Source organism: Ambystoma mexicanum, chromosome 1q (genome assembly GCF_040938575.1).
Source record: "Ambystoma mexicanum isolate Mex_15411 chromosome 1q, UKY_AmexF1_1, whole genome shotgun sequence".
Lineage (NCBI taxonomy): Eukaryota > Metazoa > Chordata > Amphibia > Caudata > Ambystomatidae > Ambystoma > Ambystoma mexicanum.
In genome coordinates this window covers 674,741,507-674,760,718 of record NC_090922.1, presented here as the reverse complement: position 1 = coordinate 674,760,718, position 19,212 = coordinate 674,741,507, and the positions used below count along the sequence as shown (strand labels likewise).

Genomic DNA, 19,212 nt, shown 5'->3' with positions numbered 1-19,212 from the left:
ACGAAGTTTCCCCCGTTCTATAAATTGTAAACTGTGGAACCAAGAGATGGGCTCAACACCCTTCACACATTGTGATTCGGAACAAATCACTTTTTATTACTGTGCCTTATTTTCAATTACCATGCCCTTCTTCAGGACTCTTTTGCAACCTCTGATTCTCCCCACTCTCCTCTTCTCTCTCCCACTCTCTTCTTCTCTCTTCCTCTCTCGCTTCCTCTCTCGTTTTCTCTGACCCCCCCCTCCCCTCTCCACCCCCATCTAACTCTGCAGGGCACACCCTGGATCTCCTCAGACCTCCCCTTCTCTAACCCTCTCACCACTCCTCTCTCTTGGAGTGATCACTTTCTCCTTTCTTTCCCGCAGGTCAAGCCGACTCCAGCACTGCCCGCTACCTTCTCGGTCATCCGAACCATGAAGCGTGTGTCATTTGAGGCTTTCGTCGCTACTTTCTCACCTCCTCCTGCACCTTTGGCTGACTCGCACCCTGACACAGCCCTCTCTAACCATCATCGCTCTATCCCCAACACTCTGGATGTCCTTGCCCCTGTCATGAGGATCCACTTGAAGCCCATATCCAAGTGCAACTCTTGGTACGATTCTGACCTCGCCGCCCTTAAATGCAAGTGTTTGGTCGGCGGAGAGGAAGTGGAGGGCATCGGGCGCACCCCCTGGCAAACTGGCCTATCACCTGCTCCAAAGGCGTACAGACTGTCCTCTCTAAGAAGAGAGCCTACATCCAAGCCTGCCTCTCTGCAGCATCTAACAACTCATCCAAACTTTTCCAAATCTGCAAGGAGCTGGCCAATCCTGCTGTAGTCTCTACCTCTCCTGTTCCCTCCCAGGCCCTCTATACGGCCTTGGCCTCTCATTTCACTACTTTAACTCAGGGCATCCTGTCCACCCTCTCTTCCTCTGCCACCTCCTCCTTTACCACTCCTGGCCCGTCTGAGGCTGTCTCTCCTCCTTCTTAGCCATGTTCACCCCGGACGATGTTTCTAGACAAGTCCGATCTATGAAAGTCTTGTCAAAGCAGGTTCTCCCCTGCTCATCCAGAACCATCAAGGACCACATCGGCACCCTTGCTCCAGCCTTAGCCAATTTCTGCAATCACTCCTTTGCCACTGGCACTTTCCCCTCTCCCTTAAGCACTCTGTTGTGCATCCCCTTCTAAAGAAGCCCTCGGCCGATTGTTCCTCTCTAGTTAACTATCGCCCGATCTCCATCACTCATTTCCTGGGCAAACTCTTGGAAAAGCTGACCATCTCCCAGCTCAATCTACATACCTAATCTGTTGGTTGCCTCCCTGACCAGAAGTCTGGCTTCAGAGCTACATGTAAGAGTAAGAATGTAATTTATGCAATCACTTGTCCGTGCAAGAAAATGTACATAGGAAAAACCGCTAGGGAAGTAAGCACCCGCATCAATGAACACCGTTCAAAGATAAAAACACGGAACTTAAATGCTCCGATGGTCATCCATTATGTGGAAATGGGCCATAAAGCAGACCAGATGGAATGGTTTTGTGTAGAAAAGGTATTTGGGCAAAACTCGATACAGCTTGCGAAAAATCTAGCTTATAAAGAACAATTATGGATTTTTAATTTAAAAACATTGACAGAAGGGCTTAACACTATAGAACCCTGGCACTCTGGCAGCTAATATGCCCACATTCCGGGCTTCAATCATGCAGATTGGCGGTATACCATTACCATATATGATTGTTGTAGCATTTAATATCTGTGCTTTTAGAAAAATACTCTCTGAATTTTTCTGTTTGTTTAGAAAAAAACTCCTTGAATCATTGGTAATGGTTCTTTGTCTATAGCTGGTTTATCTAGCTCTGTGGGGAAGCTGAGGTTCATTGCTATTTCTTTAACGTTTTCTCTCCCAGCTACTCAGAGCGCTCTCCCGCTGAACTCGGGGTTTTTTGATACGTTTTGGATCGCATGTCAGCACGTAACACGAAATAGCGTCACGCACAACACGTGATCACGTGAAAAGTTCAAGTCGGATATTTAAATGCTCCATTAGTGTGGCCTTTCAGATGCGATTCTCCGGTCCGTATTGAAGGTCGGGCAAAGTCTGTGTGCATGACTTAGTCCAGGGACAGGTCCAGCAAGTCGTTGGCTGTCGGTTTCAGGTAAGCCAGACCCATATTTATGCCCGAATTCGGGATAGTGCCGCTATTTCTTTATCCTTTTAGAATTATGTGATCCGAATTTATGACTCCAAATTAGGCTAGGAGTCCCCTCTCTCCCTCTCTTTTGCAAAATAGGTAGAGACTGTAATTATGTAATCACATGACTATCTAAAAAAACCCTCCTTCGCTCTTCCTTTCTTACATATGCCACCTTCAGGTTCCACTCTCCTGGTAACTGCAGCAGCTTCCTCTTTGAACAAACATCCAGCTAAGGGTACCACCAGCATCACTAACAGGTCCATTATGATCTGACCCGCTGGGGTAAGAAATATACTGATTTCGTATATGATTGACGTTTGAGCTGGCTCAAAGATTTGGGTCTTGCGACCTCACACGCAGGATCTAGCTGTGATTCTTTTCTGATTCTCCCAACTTATATTTTTTGACCCCTTAGATTGAAGTATTGAGTACACTCTTTCATAAAAGCGGGATCCTTTACCTGAAGGTTGAAAAATCTTATTGACAGCGATAATACACCACAGATTTATTCCTGTTGGCGCTCTCAAGGTCAGTAGTTGTGGCTGTTTTAGAATTAGATGGACGTTCTAACATGGGATGCCACTCCTTGTATGCAGCAATCTATGTATTACATTTAGTGGGTTTCGAGTCCTGATCTAGTCCTGCCTTGCCTGGGGACACTGATTTCGTTTGGTGGCACTCCTTACATGACGCCCTCTGTGTACCCTGGATGTATACTTACATTCAGGGGCATATGCAGAATAAGAGTAGTCCTACCTACTTTTAATTAGAGCACGGTGTATTCACACATTTGCGCCTTTTCACTGTTTACATATTTGTTTAGGGAAATTGATGTTTCTGATATTTGTTCTATCTTACTTTTAGAAAATGTATTAATATCTCCTGATGAAGACGTAACACAAAAAATGTTAACACGTCGAAACCGGTAGAGAAAGTGTGGATAAGGCTATTTGTGAAGATCTCCTATTCCTTGCCTATCCGAACTACTGACCACCCACAAGAATCACTGTGATCATTTTGTCTGTTGTTGTTTCTTTCAAAATATAATATATTTTTTGTATAAGAATTGGAATGTCAATTAATTGTGATGTTTCTCATGTGTTTTTAACCTGTATTTTTGGATGTTGTGTATGAATGGGTAAATGTATGGTGTACGACTGAGGACAAATGTGTGAATGATTCAAGAGTATGAATTTTATGGAATTATGATGAGTCTTTTAACAATTTTTCTACTATGTTAAATAAATAATTGTTTGAGTGCAAAATAAATTTGTGATTAAATTCACACAACAAGAAATGTATTAGGTCTAATAAAATCCTTAATGCAAGAAATTTAAATTATATCCTCTGGATGTTCTTTTCGAGACTAGTTTCTGTTGCTAATACCCTCTTCCGGAGAGTGGGGTTTCCTGTGCCTTTCAGAGAAACATTCAGAGCTGCCAGAAGCACGGAAACTGCTCTTCTGAACACCCGTGAAGACTTGCTCCCCAATCTTGACTCTAAGCTCCCTTCTGTCCTCATTCTCTTCGATCTATCCTCTGCTTTTGACATGGTCACCCATGCCATCCTGCTCAATCGCCTCTGTAACAACCTTGGTATTACTGATCAGGCCCTTCCCTGGTTGACCTCCTTTCTCACCGACCGACCCTCTCAGATCCAACTGGGATCTTTCCTCTCTTCTATCTCTCTACTTGTGGTGTTCCCCAGGGCTCTAACCTCTCTCCCTGGCTTGTCAACCACTACCTGCCACCTCTTGCCCAACGCATGGCTACTTTCTGCTCCAATTTGTGACTGAGATCCTCCTCATTGGGACACCCGCTCCCTCCTTTCCTCTTTCTCTGCCCGCCTACTATGTGCCCTCTTCGTGCTCCTTACTGTGAGGTTAAGAACCTGGTGTCCTCTTCGACTCCAATCTCTCCTTCTCTCCTCGCATCTGTGACGTCTCTAAGAAGTCAAACTATCGGCTGCACCTCCCCAGAGGTATTCTTCCCCCAGAAGCTCACTGTCTCCGGAGATCTGGTCCCCTCTAGGCTGGACTATTGCAACAGCCTCTTTCTAAATCGTCCTGCCTCTACTCTTCGACCTTTCCAACTTCTACAGAACAGGACTGCGAGACTTGTCCTTGGCCTCAAGCCCAGAGATTGTATCTCCTGCTCTGAAATCTCTTCACTGGCTGCAAGGATCAAGTTGAAGTCCCTCTGCATCATCCGCAAAGGGCCTGGGACCGCCTGGGACCGCTCTGCCTCCAACTTTCTCTTCCAAAACATCTTCCTTCTCGAGCTCTCCACTCATCCACCTCCAGCTCTCTGAGGGTCAAACGCTTCTCCAAGCAGAGAGTTGGGGGCAGATCTATCTCCTCGACTGGGGCCTCCCTCTGGAACAGCCTCCCTGCCTCTCTCAAACTTGAGCAGAACCACCTCCGGTTCAGGAAGCAACTCAAGACCTTCCTTTTTGCTTCCACTTTCTCTCTTCCTCGCCCCTATTGATGAGCCTGACTGCGCCGCGCACAGATCACCCTCTGAACTCTGGCCCAGGCTCCTGCATGTGCAGTTGCCCTCGCACTGCCTCTGGGCTTAAAGGTCTGTATCTGCAACCCTACAGTCCCTTCTCTCTGCACTTATGAGCCACTCGCTGGTTGCACTTGTGAGTTAACTGCAATTCCCCCTTCCCCGTCCCCCTGGCACTTGTAAACGTCCCTCTTCCCTGCACTTGCGCAATCTGAATGACACAAGGCCTAGAAAGATCGTTCCTTTGTTTCCCCCCGCCTTGTCTTGACGCGCCTAGAAACACTTGTGTACAGGCATGTTATAAATGCCACATCATATCCCATATCTATGGGAAGTCGCACTCATGAGTTTATAATCTACAGTGTTACTCCATAATTATAACATTAACAACTGTGTACTGGTGCAGAGGCATGTTGAAAAATGATGGGTCTTATGTTTTAGGCTGATAGATTGACTGTGTGCCAGGCAAGGGTTGTGTGTTGTGCCCTAGGTTGGCAGGAAGCCAGGTGTGTGTCTTGCTGTGACGGCTCATGTTGTGCTCTGAGAGCGAAGCCAGACCCCCTGGTTCAGCTACAGCTCCACTCTAGCTTTGTCACCTCCTTTTACATTGGTCTAAAACTACAGATGAAATGGGAGGAGATGTAGCCTTCTATCAAATTGCAAACTTAAACATTATGGGCCTCATTACAGGTACGGTGGTGTGGATAAAAATGGCAGTTCAGTGTTACTGCCACTTTTTAGCCATGTTACCACACTGCTGTACTGAGAGTTGGTCAGTAGGGGGAAAGATTTACCACCAGCAAAACGTTGGAGGTAAATCCTCCTCCTTGCTGCCAGAAATCAGCAGATTTACAGCGCCGTAATTCAGGTAAAAAAAGTCCCTTGGAGGCCTATAGACTGCAAAAACAGGAAGTTTCAGCCACTTGTAATCCACCAAACTCCTAATGAGGCCCTATGCCCTAAGAGTTGGTAAAATTGTGATAATTCCATTACCACCACTTTACCATTGCATTACTGCAACGTCATACTAGGAGTTTGGCGGTAAGGTGGAAGATTAACCTTCGGCAAAGTTGGAGGTTAATCTTTCACCTTACAGCCAAAAATCAGCAGCAGGATTACTGCAGGCGGTAATTTTAACGAAATCCCTTTGGACTCCAAAAATTGAAATTACGCTTCCCTACCACTTTTTTTTTGTTACATAAAAGGAAAGTAATGTCTATTGTACAGGGCTCGAAATTAAGATTGGACAAAAAGGCGCTACAAGCAGCTCCTGGGTATTTAGCAGTAACCGGTCACCAGGAGCTACCACTGGGGAACATGGACCTAGTACATAGCGTTACACAAATCTAACTTCCACATTAAATAAATGTAAACGTATAATTGTATCCATTATTTATGATCCCATATGCTCTAAATATCACAGATGTGTCCTAATGTTTTGTCACAAATGAGTTAAATTCACATAGTTAGTTGTGTTTGTTGTCCTGGGGAGCCAAACATTTCATGATTCTTGAAATGTAGTCCATATGCTGAGGAATTGCCACAAGCTTTGAAATATTGGAATCTTATATCAATATATGTAATCGAAAACTGAATTAATTTCCCAACATTTTTATTTTTCGTATTTTTTCATCTTTGAAATTTGGGTGAAACTGCAAATCATGAAACTTTTTATGGTTGGTCAAAATAGTGCTAACTATTAATGTAAAACTAACCTTAATGCTATTGCAGATCACTTGGTTAATTGAGAGTAGGTTCTTTCTCTGTGTCGTACTTGCTTGGTTTGCCTCCCCTTTTTTTACATTTAATCTTGCATCTCCAAAGAGTATGAATGGTGTTGGAATGCTTTGAGTGTGGAGTGCTAAAGTTCAAATGTGATATAGCAATATAACTAATATTGATAATTCTTCTATGAATTGAGTACTTCACTTTCAACTGAAATCTTCTTTCTATATGGTTCTGTAATTTTGATATTCATTATTGTATTACAGGGCGCAAAATGTCATGTTGACAGCTACTAGCCAGCCATACAAAGTCACTTGCCATCTCAACCCTATAGACGGCTCACCATTTCTTACTCGCCAAGAGCCACTTCTCACTAGAGAATGGCTACAGGCGAGGGCACATTTTGCACTCTGTTCAGTTGTAGCTACTACTAGATATCTCTGCACTGTTTAAGTTATTGGATGCAACTCTTTATATAACTGCTCTGCATATACAAACTGAAAAATATGTTTCTTCTATTGTGCTTCATGCTGGACTCCAGCCTCTACGCACAGTACTGGGATTTGATACTGAACCCGTGCTGCTCAGTGTAGTCTGTTACAAGACTGCAGCATAGCCCCATATCTATAGTTCCTGGTATAATATGAACTTTAATTATTGTGAAATTATTACTATTTTCAATACATCATTGCTAACTAATTCAAAAAACGATTGTGAAGTAGTTTTAAGTAGATTGCCCGCCCACCTTTTGTTCCAAGCACTGTCCTTCCACCTATAATAAAAAGTAGTGCACAAGTCAGCCCTTGTTTAACTGTATTAACCGATGAACAGTCTTAATATTTGGGCATTAGGGCATGGTTGTTTTGGGGGAATGGGCAGTAACAGGACTATTCCTCTGCTTAAGATGCTAAACTAGTTTGCAGTTTACTTGGGATAACAAAATGTACTTGTTGTTCTTTTAATATATAGATGCCACCGCCGAATCAGCTGCCGGCTCCTGATCAACCTTTCCCACTCTCGGTTGTCAGGGAAGAGTCTTCAATTCCTAGAGCATTTTCGGAATCCAAGTGGGTATATCCATCAGAGCAGATGTTCTGGAATGCAATGCTAAGAAAAGGGTAGGTACACGTCCCACCTTATTCCGATTCCCACCATTTTTTATGGAAAGTAGTGCAAGTAATGATTATATATTAGTACTTTGCAGCCTTCTATTCCTGACCTAAAAGCCAATTATTGCGAAGTTAATTTGGTTTGGCTTAAGGCATAAAAGCACTCTTGCCATGTTAGTACGTTATGCATCTGCATACTTTAAATGCTGCGTCTTTGGTTTTTGTAGTTGATATTTGAATACTCCTACTTGCATTATTTGTGATGCAAGGCAAACATTTAGTTTTTCTCTATGTGCATTTGTTGAACACAGTGTTACTTTATTGGTACTTTAGCATACAACGCTCCATGGTTAATATTTAAAACCCAATTCCTTCACACAAGGCGCTACAAAAGAATCGCTTTATAGATGAAACTAATACTGAAATGTGTTTGGTGCCATTCCCATTGTAAGCTGTCAACCTGGATCCTCTTAAATCGGGGACAGTCTTAAGGTGAGTCGTCGCGCATCCGGGGAGGCCTGTAGTTCACACAGTTTAGGCATCTCTTCCGGCAACTCGCAGGGCTGCCTTTACAGTGTTGCATTTCACATAAGTGACATGCATTCACAGTCTCACTAAGTAAGGAGTGGGACACGGTTCAGCCGAGTACGCGATTCGGCCCGATACCAGGGACTCCTATGATATCCTGCGATGGAGTTAATTCTTCAGGTGGTTCCTGGTGTCTCAAGCAGTGAAGTAATCATTGAATCCTAGCATTCTCCAGCGACTGGTGTGCTCTTGGAAACGCATGCTGTTTATCTCATGTGCAATGTTTGAGTACTTTGGGAAGACGGTCGACATTGGGATGTTTCACTTATTGCAAATACAGTTTACGGATTGTATTATATTGCGGGCAGGCTCTTTTCAATGGAGCAGGCACTTGCCACAATATAATACACAGGATTACACTTTCCGGGTTAACTTTTAATTCCACAACTCCTCCCTTTTTATTTCACTACTTCTACAGTAACAAATGCAGACAAAGCCAAAAGGTCTGGCCTTTTTTTGGTAAGTGTGATTAAATAGGTGGTTGGGTGAATGTCATTTTGTGGATGGATATGTATGTTGTAATAATGGATGGATGGATGGATGGATGGATACGTGGGTGGAAATGTTTGTATAGATACCCATGAAAAGTGGAACATGTCACCTGGCTCAATTTATCATCCTCGCGTCCAGACGTTCCCTGCGCAACTTGGCAGGACTGGAGTAAAACGGGCCAGAACTGCATTGTAGCCGGACAGTATTATTTTTCACTATCCAGTGCACTTTCTGTTCAGCACTGACTCCGGTTCTACAAATGCCATGCCACAGTAAGACAAATAATGTAGACTGATACCACGCATAGGCCAAGGTCGCCACGTCATAAAACGTATGCTTGCTTGGCCCCCTTGATGCCAAGAAATACATGCCATGTTGCACTGCACAGGCATAAATTGGGCACCACCAGCATGAACATGTTACGTCCGTGCTGGCTTACACTGTGGACACATTGATCATTAAAATGTTTGTGTGCTGTTGGTGATAAGACATTTTCATGTTATCCTTTAGAACTGATTGTAAACTAATATGGATTTTTGGTCAGTTCGTCTGCTGTAAAATGCACCATTTCAACCCCATATCTGAAATGTTTTCTTGGGGGTGGGGGGACCCGGAACCATACTCCACCACCCTCTCAAACCCTCCCTAGATCATTAAAGCTCCCTCGCTACGCTTGTTCGCTCCCACTATTTCAGGAGAATATTTTCGACGCTGAAAGAAATCACAAGCCACTGACCTTTTCTCATTTATGATGGAGGGGCCCCCTTAGATACTCACTATCCCTGACACCAAAATGTATCTTTGGGACTGGATAGCACATCACTACCTGTGATACAAAGGTTTTCTCATGTGATACTGCTTTCAGTGAGGTTGTTGAATTTGGCCCGCTGGCGCACAGGAGTGCTGAGGGGTTACATTGTATACCCTTTCTCACTGCTCCTGGAACATTTCTGTTACATTGACAGGCATACACTTATGGCTGGTGGCAGTGGGCACGTTCTACCGATTTTGTGCAATGTTTACCCGCAGGTTGTCTCCACAGCTGCGGTTAGGCACAGAAGGGTCACCATTGACCCAAAATGGTGGCTTCTTTCTTTTATCGCCATTTCTTGTGTGCTTGTCCTTTCTTGGTCCTTCTAACATTCGGTGCGGGGGAGGTTCTGGTTTGAGTTTAGTCTTCAGTGGGAACCCTTTGTGTAGCCCGCTGAGGCTCCATTGTAACTGTGAGGACAGGAAACCAGGGAGGATCCCGAAACTGCTCTCCTTGGTCTTCTGGTGTGCCTGAGAGAAACCAGTTTGCACTGGAGGCTGGCTGTCCTCATTGGACTGACCTCTTGTTAGGACAGTGTTTCTGAAGCCCAACTAGAGGCTTAGTAAAACCATTCAACTGGGGCAGTGCAAGACTCCACTCTTAGTAGAAGGCTGTACCACCTGATTTCAGGGTAGAGTAGATCGAGCAGCCAGGCTTATCTTAGGAGTGAGAGAGGGCTGTAGAATCAGTAGACTTTAGGAAAACTCCCCTAACACATGCAAATGTTCTCCCAGTGCAACTTTAGATCCTGATCCCCTAAAACTTCTCGCAAGAGCAAAGCTGCCTTTCCCACGCTCTGCACCCCCTTTTCAGTTAAGGCATTGGACACCATAACAGCATAGCTTTTCCAGCATGGGTTCGTGCATGGATTCACATGCTCATGAATATTCCTTGTCAGGCTGGGAATCTGTCATGACCACTGCTTCCAAGGAGTCAGGAGAAGCCCAACGCCCTTGGAAGCAGGCTCATAACATTCATTGCAGACGCCAGCAAGTCCCTTTAGGGACCTTTTGGGCCTTGTCCTGGCACCGGTGGTGCCAGGCTCATTGTGGAGACTGGTCCCGGCACAAGAAGCGCCGGGCTCATAGCAAATTCAGAAGTGCTTGGGTGGACCTACCTGCAGCAGACCATGCTGCTTCCTTACCAACAGGATGAAGTCTTCATCCTCCTGTGGCAGGAACTACTTTTCTTCTGGGTGGGGCTGGAACCACTCCCTAGGACTGGAACTCTTCTGGAAACTGGAACTCTTTTTCTTACCTGGGCGAGGCTGTGGAAGAAGACGCCTAAGCACTCCTGTGAACTATTTAAACCACACCCGATTGGTGCCACGTGCTTCGCGTTACTCTGCATCAGCAGCAGGACGCTCACCGTGTCAGCTCCAGGGAATCTTCCTTTCCAGCTCCTGTGAACGCGAAATCTCCGGATTTACCTGATGAGGATCCATTCTTCAGTCTTCAGCAGCATCTGCACAACAACAAAAACACAGATTAGAAGAGTCAAGGTCAGCGCTTCAACTTACCCGATCCACCGGAGCGTTTAAGGTATTCGCCGCACCCTTTCTTCGCCATCGAGCCCTGCAAAGACAAAAGAACATTGGTTATTAACGTTTTGTTTCTGAACGGCTTACCTTTGCGACGTACGCTCCAAAGTCAGCTCGCACCGCACTCCGCTACCTGCAAGGCAAAGAGAGACATTAAGGTGCATTTAAAGGCCTTGAACAGACTTTCTACTTACGTGCCTTCATATTCTCCATCATCTTGTTCGCGCCTCGGTACGAACCTGGGCATCATCACCGGCGCCTTCATCATTCTCCATCTGAAAGCAAGAGAGAGACATTAAGGTGCGTTGAAAGGCCCTGCACAGACTTTCTACTTACGTGCCTCCACGAACTTTGGCATTCTTTCGCCATCATTTCTTCTCAGCCAACCCTGCAAGAAAGGGACGTTAAAAGAGGACATTAAGGACTTGATATATGCAAAATCCGCTCGTGCAATTAACGGCGGCATCGCTCTCTACTTACCCTCTGCAATCAAGAGGCTGATCCCAAAACCAGTGAAGTAACTGGACCCAGAGCCCCTGCACAAGACGCAGGATGGAGAGCCCGGCATTCACCTATTTAAGGTGAGCACAGTTAGCAACCGAGTACCACGGGAGGAGAGAGTGTGGGGGTAGAGACTTCATCTAACCTTCCAGCTACTAACACCCCTGATCTTTTCCACTTGTAGACATCTCACCCTCCAAGTCAAGCTTTCGGTGAGAAGGGGACTAAACCAGGGAGCCAAACGGACCCTACGCCTAACTTTGAAGACGGTTTCACCGCCCCGCCAAGACCCGCGCCTCCGAGGGAACCAGGTGAGCGTTACAGAATCCTTGGAGGGGGGTTGGGGGGGGGCAGTGGGGGGAAGAAGGCAGTTTTGCTTTAGACTGAAAGCTGCTTGTTTCCTCTGTAACCAATCATTGTCCTTTGGGTCATACTGCGCCTAGCCAATGACAGCTCCACCCCTGGTGGCCATCTTCAGATTTTTATTGCACATTTGTGTTGGGAATCCTCTTGCTTTTCTCCTTGAGAGTTGACTTTTATTTGCTGTTTTTGGATAGTTTTCTTCAAACCTTTCTTCCTCGCATGTTGTCTACCGACAGCGGGGACTGGTTGTCGGCGAAGATTGTGTTTTCACTGTCGGATCTTCTCTCCTGCGAGTTTCGGTGGGCCCAGGCTTGGGCCAACATCTCACTTTGGCGATGTCCAGCATGGCCAAGAGAAGTCTCTTCACAGACTGTGAGTCCTGTGCCCTGAAGAACGTGTACGTCTAGGATCGGCACCTCAAGTCCCTTGTCGCCAACCAGACCACAACGATTACTGGTGCAAGATCTGCTGTGGTTTGCCAGCGAAGACCAAGAGGGATTGCTATTGCAGGTTGGTGGCTTGGCTCAAGGAGGATGAGGCCTCTGACGTGGCCTCAAGGTGCAGTCCTGCCTCGTCGAGGACAGGCATGTCCCATGAGCGCGCTCCCTCTGAGAAAGAGGTTGTGGTCCTTTTGAAATGCGCCTTCAGAGGGGATTCAAAAGAAGGGCAAGCATCACACATATGCTCACACAAAGGTTGCTACTGCTGCAAGATCTGCTTCAGGAAGGGGTGGTTAGCCGTCACCGACAGTGTTGACAGTGAGCCTACCAGCTGGTGGATTGCCTTCCGTTAGGAAGTCTCTTACCCCTTCCCAACACAAGTAGTCTTTTGAAGGACACATTGTCAAAGGAGAGACATGTGGGAGGCCTGGTGGCAGCTCCCTCATCGTCATCACCGCCCATGACAACTTCGTCAGCCAAGACTATTAACTTGTTGATGTGGAGTTTGTCTACCAAAAGCCCCACCTCGTCAAACGGCTTTTTCGACAACCCTGGCATTGTCGACAACCACCACATCAGCGACCACCTCGTCGATGGCATCTACCACTCCTGTGTCGATGGAAAAATCATCGATTCTACATTTACGACAACGGCAACACCAAAGGTGACTTTGCTTCCACGACCTCATCTGCGGCTGCACTAGTTTTGCAAATCCCTATAGTTGCCTTCTTCCCGATAGACTTAAGGTGAGGGAGTTGCTGCCGCCATCAGACTTCCTGCCAAGGCCTGTGAGGGTGTCTCCACCAGCCCCAGTGGGGTCTCTGAGGCAATATCCTCACATCTACAGTAGTTCGGAGGATGAGCATCTGCCTGAGGATTTCTACGCAGACTATCAAGGGGCCAAGACCCCATGTCCAGGGTTAGAAATTGAGATTCAATGAGCAGGAGCTAAAACCAGCTGCTGAGTGTCCTGTTTGGAAGGCACCAGTTGGCCCTACTAGGTAAAAAGTAGCTCCTGGTAGCTGTTGGTTTAAAGCTAATCATGCTCTATGCTAGAAGCAGGCACTAAATAGCTCCCAGCTCCATTCAGTTCTGAGCCCTGCATGTCCTAGGAATGTTCTCCACACCAGGAGCCGTACCAGCCATTTGCCCCTCCAAGGGGGTTCAGCTTAAATCCATTCACGGATGCACTGTTGGCACCCAGGGACATGTCACTGGACATCCTCGCCACCCTGCAGAGGTTGCCTGCTACTCTGGCACGTGGGCTGGCCCGCAGTTCTCCCAGGCTTCCGACCAGGAGTCCCCCGAGGCCAAGTGCTCCCAGGCTAACACGTCAGCCGAGCCCTCATAGGCCAAAGGGTCAGCCAACGTCTCCCCATAGGGTCTTGACCCCAGCGGAGGAAGAGCCTGCCACGTACTGACACCGGCACGGACACAGATACCACAGCTACTCCTACAGACGAGTATGAAGATTATGTCCCTGCTGGCAGGGAGTCTCCGGGTGCCAATGAGCCAGCCAGGGCATTGCCACCAGATGAGATTGGCTCCTTCCGCACCATGATCTCAAGGGCGTCCAACCTCTTCAGTCGGTTTCCATAGGAGAAGAAAGACGGGTTTCTTTTTCAGCGCCTTATGTCTTCCAGGAATACCGGCATGTTGGTTCTGTTGTTGGAGGACGTCTGGGAGGAAGGATTGGCCATTATGTAGTCAGCAAGTACCACACCCTCCAAGAGGGACTGGCTGGAGAAGAAATACAGGGTCCCGGACTGGGCTCCCAGGTGTCTCCGGTCACAGCCCTCCCATAACTTGGTGCCGTCAGCTGTCACCAGGAAACGTTCATCCAACCCTTCTTCCTCCTCTACAGTGCCCCAGGCCAGGAGGGCCAGAAGCTGGATGCTATGGTCAAACGCATCTACACCACAACTTCCACTGTCAACGCCACCAATGCTCTCGCAATCCTGTCTCGCTACGACAGGGAACTTTGGTACAAGCTCGGGCCGATATTGAATTTCCTGCCAGACGATGACCAGGCTGAGGCCTTAGGCCCTGTTCCAGCGTCACCTCACCCTACTGGATCACAGCATCACAGTGGCTCTGGGCATAGCGGACTCCGTGTTCCCCCAGATGGGCAATGGTGTGGCTCTTCGACGGCAGGGTTGGCAGACATGCAGTCCAAGGTTGTGGACATGCATTTTTATGGAGACAACTTATTCGGGTAGGCAGTGGATGAGACTCTCCAGGCTATCAAGACAGACACGGAGGTGGCACACTCTCTGGGGACCCTGCATTAAAAGAGGGTTGTCCTTTAGTTCCCCACGTGGAAGGGTCTTCAGGTCCTCAAAGGGGTACAGTAGCCCCTACCGTCAGCCCTCCTGGTCCACCAACCAGGAAGCCTACAGGGGCAGCTCTCATGCCAGGGGCCAGCATTGCTGTCGTCCACAGGCCAGTATGCAGGCCCCCAAGTAGGCCTGAACCGGCTGTGAACTCGAGCCCACACTTTCGCACCCCAGTGGGAGACCGGCTATCGAACTTTGTCGAACAGAGGGGAAACATCACCACACCCAAATGGGTGCTGGACGTTCTTCATCAGGGGCACGCCTTGGAATTTCAACACAGGTGCCCTTGCATTCCTCCTGTAGTGCATCAAGAACTTCACATGGCCCAACTGCGATAAGGAGGCTCAAGCCATGTTAACAAAAGGGGTGATGGAGCCAGTCCCTACGTCCCTCAGTCCCACCAGGACTTCAGAATATTATACTCTGGTACAAAAGAAGTTGGGAGGGTAGCAGCCGATTCAAGAATTAAGACTCCTCAATGAGTGCTTAAAGTCCCAAAAGTTCAAGATGGTCACATTGCAGCACGTGCTCGACCAGCTGGAGGAAGGGGATTTTCTAGCCACTCTGGGGATGTGGACTTATGCGTTCACCAGATCCATTCATCTGAAGCATTTGAAGTTCCTGCATTTTGTGGTCCAGGGAAGGCACTACCAATTCAGGGCCCAGCCCTTAGGCCTGGAATCAGCCCTCCGGGTTTTCACGTAATGCTAGGCCCTGGTGGCTGTGCATCTACACCACAAGAGTATACACGTCTACCCTTATCTAGGTGACTGGCTCATTCGCTCCCTCTCATGTGCTGGCTACCTAGCAAGTGGCGTAGACCATACGCCTTCTGACTTCGCTCGGATTCTCCATCAACTACCCGAAGTCCTGTGTGGAACCATCACCGAACGCTCTGTTCCTGGGCACCAGTCTCAACATGGTCCAGTTTCTGGCGACACCTTCGGAAGAGCGGATGAGGGCCTTCCTAGGGACAGTTCAGTGACTGTCCGCAGTATACATTGCAACAGTCCAAGTTTCTGTTGGGGTAAATGTCTTCCTGCTTCCATCTGGTACCCTTTTGCAGTCTGCAGATTCAGCCTCTCCTGGAGTTTCTAGACAGGTGGCGGAAGTTCAACAGACAAGTTCGCCCTCAATCTGGCATTCCTGCAGGCACTGCAGTGCTGGCCCGTGCATCCGCATCTCACTCATGGAGTCTCTTTTCGGATTCCACCATACCAGGTCACGGTCACCACGGACCCCTGCCTAGTGGATTGTGGAGCCTACACATGACAGTCGCACGCCAGACGCCTTTTGGTCCCAGAAGAAAAGGACTTGCACATCAACGTCCTGAAGCTCAGGGCAGGGTTCTGGGCCCTCAAGTTGTTCCAGCCTTCGCTACAGGAGAAGGTGGTGCAGATCTTCAGACCACTACCACCATTTTCTACATCTGGAAGCAGGGGAGGGCGACCGCTACCCTGCTCTCCCTGGAAGCCCACTGGGCCATTCTTCATGAATGTTCCTCGTCTCCTTTCACCTGGCTGGCATCAAGAACACCATCACAGACTCACTCAGCAGGGAGCTGTGGTCCTGCCACTAGTGGGAGCTTCCATAGACGCAGGTGTCTTCAGCAGGTGGGGTCTTCCCAGATGGACCTCTTTGCGACAGCTGCCAACTCCAAGAGCCGGAGGTTTGCCAGTAGGTACCCTCAGGCGGAGTCTGGGGGGGACGCCTTCTCGTTCCCATGGGACAGGCGCTCCATGTACGCCTGCCCTCTGATTCTGCTCCTGCTACGTGTGATCAACATGCTCGGACGTTGCCATTCCAGGATGATGCTCATAGCGCTGGCATGGCCGCGGCAGATCTGGTACCCGGACCTGCTCCATCCATCCACCTAACTCTGCTTCCAGACCTTCTCGCCAGAGAAAACAGAACAATACTGCACCACGACTCAGCATTGCAGAGCCTCACGTCCTGGCTCCTGCAGCCCTAGAGTTTGGGCACTACTCCCTTCCGCTGGAGTGCAAGAAGATTCTGGCCAAGGCCAGAGCTTCCTCTATGTTGTCTTGTTATGGAAGAGCTTCAGTGTGGGGCAGATTTTGCCTCTGCAGGTAACAGCTCCTTGGCTCATCCAGTACCTGCTTTCGCTGGCCAAGCTCACGCCTACATCAAGGTTCATCTAGCTGCCATATCCTGCTACACCCAGGCTCCAGGCAAGCCCTCCCTGTAATCGCGCAGGCTCGTTAAGGAGTTCCTCAAAGGCCTCTTCAGGACTTTTCCAATGGTGAAGCCTGCTAGCCCGGCTTGGGAGCTCATCATGGTTTTCACTAAGCTCGTGGGGGCTCCATTTGAACCAATGCATTAGGCCCCTCTGAAGTTTCTTTCATGGAAGACTGCTTTCCTGGTGGTCATCCCCTCGGCCAGGGGAGATCCAGGCCCTCTCCTGCAAGCACCTATACTTGACCTTGCATGCTAATAAAGTGGTGTTGCGGACCCATCACACCTTTATGCCGAAGGTACCTTCAGAGTGCCATCTCAACAAACCTTTTGTCCTACCAGTGTTCTACCCTAACCCTGCTACGCCTGCTGAAAGGGCGTTGCATTTGCTGGATGTTGCTTGTGGCACGCACAAAGGATTTTCAGTAGACATTTTAGTTTTTCGTCAGTTTTGGACCTCTGGAACACAGAAAGCTTCCAACCGAGCTGTAGCTTTTACCACAGCGTTCCTATCTGGTGCTCCCTTGCTCGACATCTGAGTGCCTAGTGTAGTAGCAGTGCACAGTATATAACCTCTGCAGGGCTGCTACGTGGAGGTTTGTCCACACCTTCACAAGATTCTACTGCATTGATGGGGATTCCAGGGAGGAGCCCTCTATCGGTCAGGCAGTGCTCCTCAACCTATATGCATATTGGTGAGTGTTCCATAGGTGAGTTCAATTGCTTCTGTAGAGCTATACCGCCTCCCATTGGTTGTGTGTATGTACTGCTGTATAATTGTATTCATGAGCATGTAGATCCAATAAGTTACTTACCTATGACTCCTGTTCTCCAGCTTTGGTATCTTTCATGGATTCACATACGACCCTCCCTTCACCCCTCTAAGGCTCTTCTTGGTTCCTACTGTCACATTACGAGCACTTTCAGATCTGAATATGGCCACCAGGGTTGGAGCTAAGGAGGACCATTGTAATTGACTGGGGCAGTATAACCCAAAGTGACAGCAATAGGCTATATAAGTGACGAGCAGTTTTAAACTTTAAAGCAAAACTGCTTTAATATTACCGAGGATTCCGAGCTTGACAACTGGGAATATTCATGAGCATGCGAGTCCCTGAAAGATACCAATGTTGGAGAACAGATGTTACAGACAAGTAACTTGTTCCTTCGGAACCGAAGAACCAGTCCCACGGGTTTGAACTTGGCGGTGGCCCATAGAGAAGTACAGTGCTCGAGTTGCAAGTTGCCAGAAGCCATCCTGTCCTCCATGCTGCGCTGCAGCACTGAAGAACCGAATGGTGGCCAACTGTAAATTACCAAAACCCAACACCTATTTCTGCCACTGCACCAGTCGCTACCGAAGGACATCAACGAAAACTCGTCCTCACCTCCCAAGCCTTGTCGAGGGCCTAGTGAGTTTCTGCTTTGTGGGACATCCACATCCAGCATAGCAACCCGACCAAGGAGACCACTGCGACAGACCTTCACTGTTGCCTTTCCGACACTGCTTGGTTCCCTTCTCCCGCTCAACAACGACAACCCACTGACAACGTCTTCCAGAGGGGGTCCATTGTCTGGTAAAGCTGAGACTCCTCCACTTCACCTTCCAAGGTACTGAAGTTACTGTGACTAGGAAGAGGGTCCTCCTTCCTCTGGGTCCATCCAGGGGAGTTGGATTCGTCTTGGACCCAGCTCGCCTGTTGCTTCTCAGGTAATATGGGGTGGTGGGACCTGTAGAGAGAAAAGCAGACAGTTGAGGACTGGGCATTAATATGAAAGCAACGTCGAATGTACCTTTTTTTTATTGCAGGTTACCTAGATGGGGAGAGGGATCTTCACACAACTGCATTTTATCCTGAAAAGTATTCTGCCATTGTTCAAGAGTAATCTGCCTGCAAATCTACAGTTGGCGCACTACTACTGAAACTAAGAATAACTGTGGTACCACATAGTATTGTATATATTGTGTTAACTGTTGAAGTATAGTGTCCTGAGTGCAAAGGGAGTCTTGTTTCTGTATATTCACCTAATCCTAATTGTATCTAGTAAATGAACTGTGTTGGCACATAACATAGTGTGTAGACATTCCTTTTATTGGGGCTTGGGGATTCACTGTACCCAAGAACCAGCCTGTATCACCTCGCTTCATTCTCTGCCTTGGTTGCTTGTCCATTGCTACCATTTGGAAGCTTTGGCTGGGGTGCCTCTAACCCATCCATATAGTGGATAGTACCACAGACACCCTGCGCTTGTCTTTACAGGAATCCACTACAGTCTGACTGGCCCCAGTGTCCGTAATGGCAGAGATGTCTACACAATCTACCAGCACACTATCCTTAAAGGAATGTTTGGTATTGTCCGGGATGGAAGCATATATGCTTCAGCAACTCTGTTCCCAGGATCACTCGGCGATCAATGCCACTGT

At 47.9% G+C, this 19,212-nt stretch overlaps 1 protein-coding gene across 3 annotated transcripts in view; it reads left to right on the top strand.

Moving 5' to 3' along the window:
• Window positions 1-19,212, top strand: part of HCCS (holocytochrome c synthase) — a 338,093-nt gene that overhangs the window by 178,364 nt on the left and 140,517 nt on the right. For all 3 annotated transcript variants that reach the window (XM_069641282.1, XM_069641281.1, XM_069641280.1), the window contains exon 4: window positions 7,381-7,529. In XM_069641282.1, coding sequence (XP_069497383.1) covers window positions 7,381-7,529 — 149 coding nt within the window. The remainder of the gene's footprint in view (window positions 1-7,380; window positions 7,530-19,212) is intronic.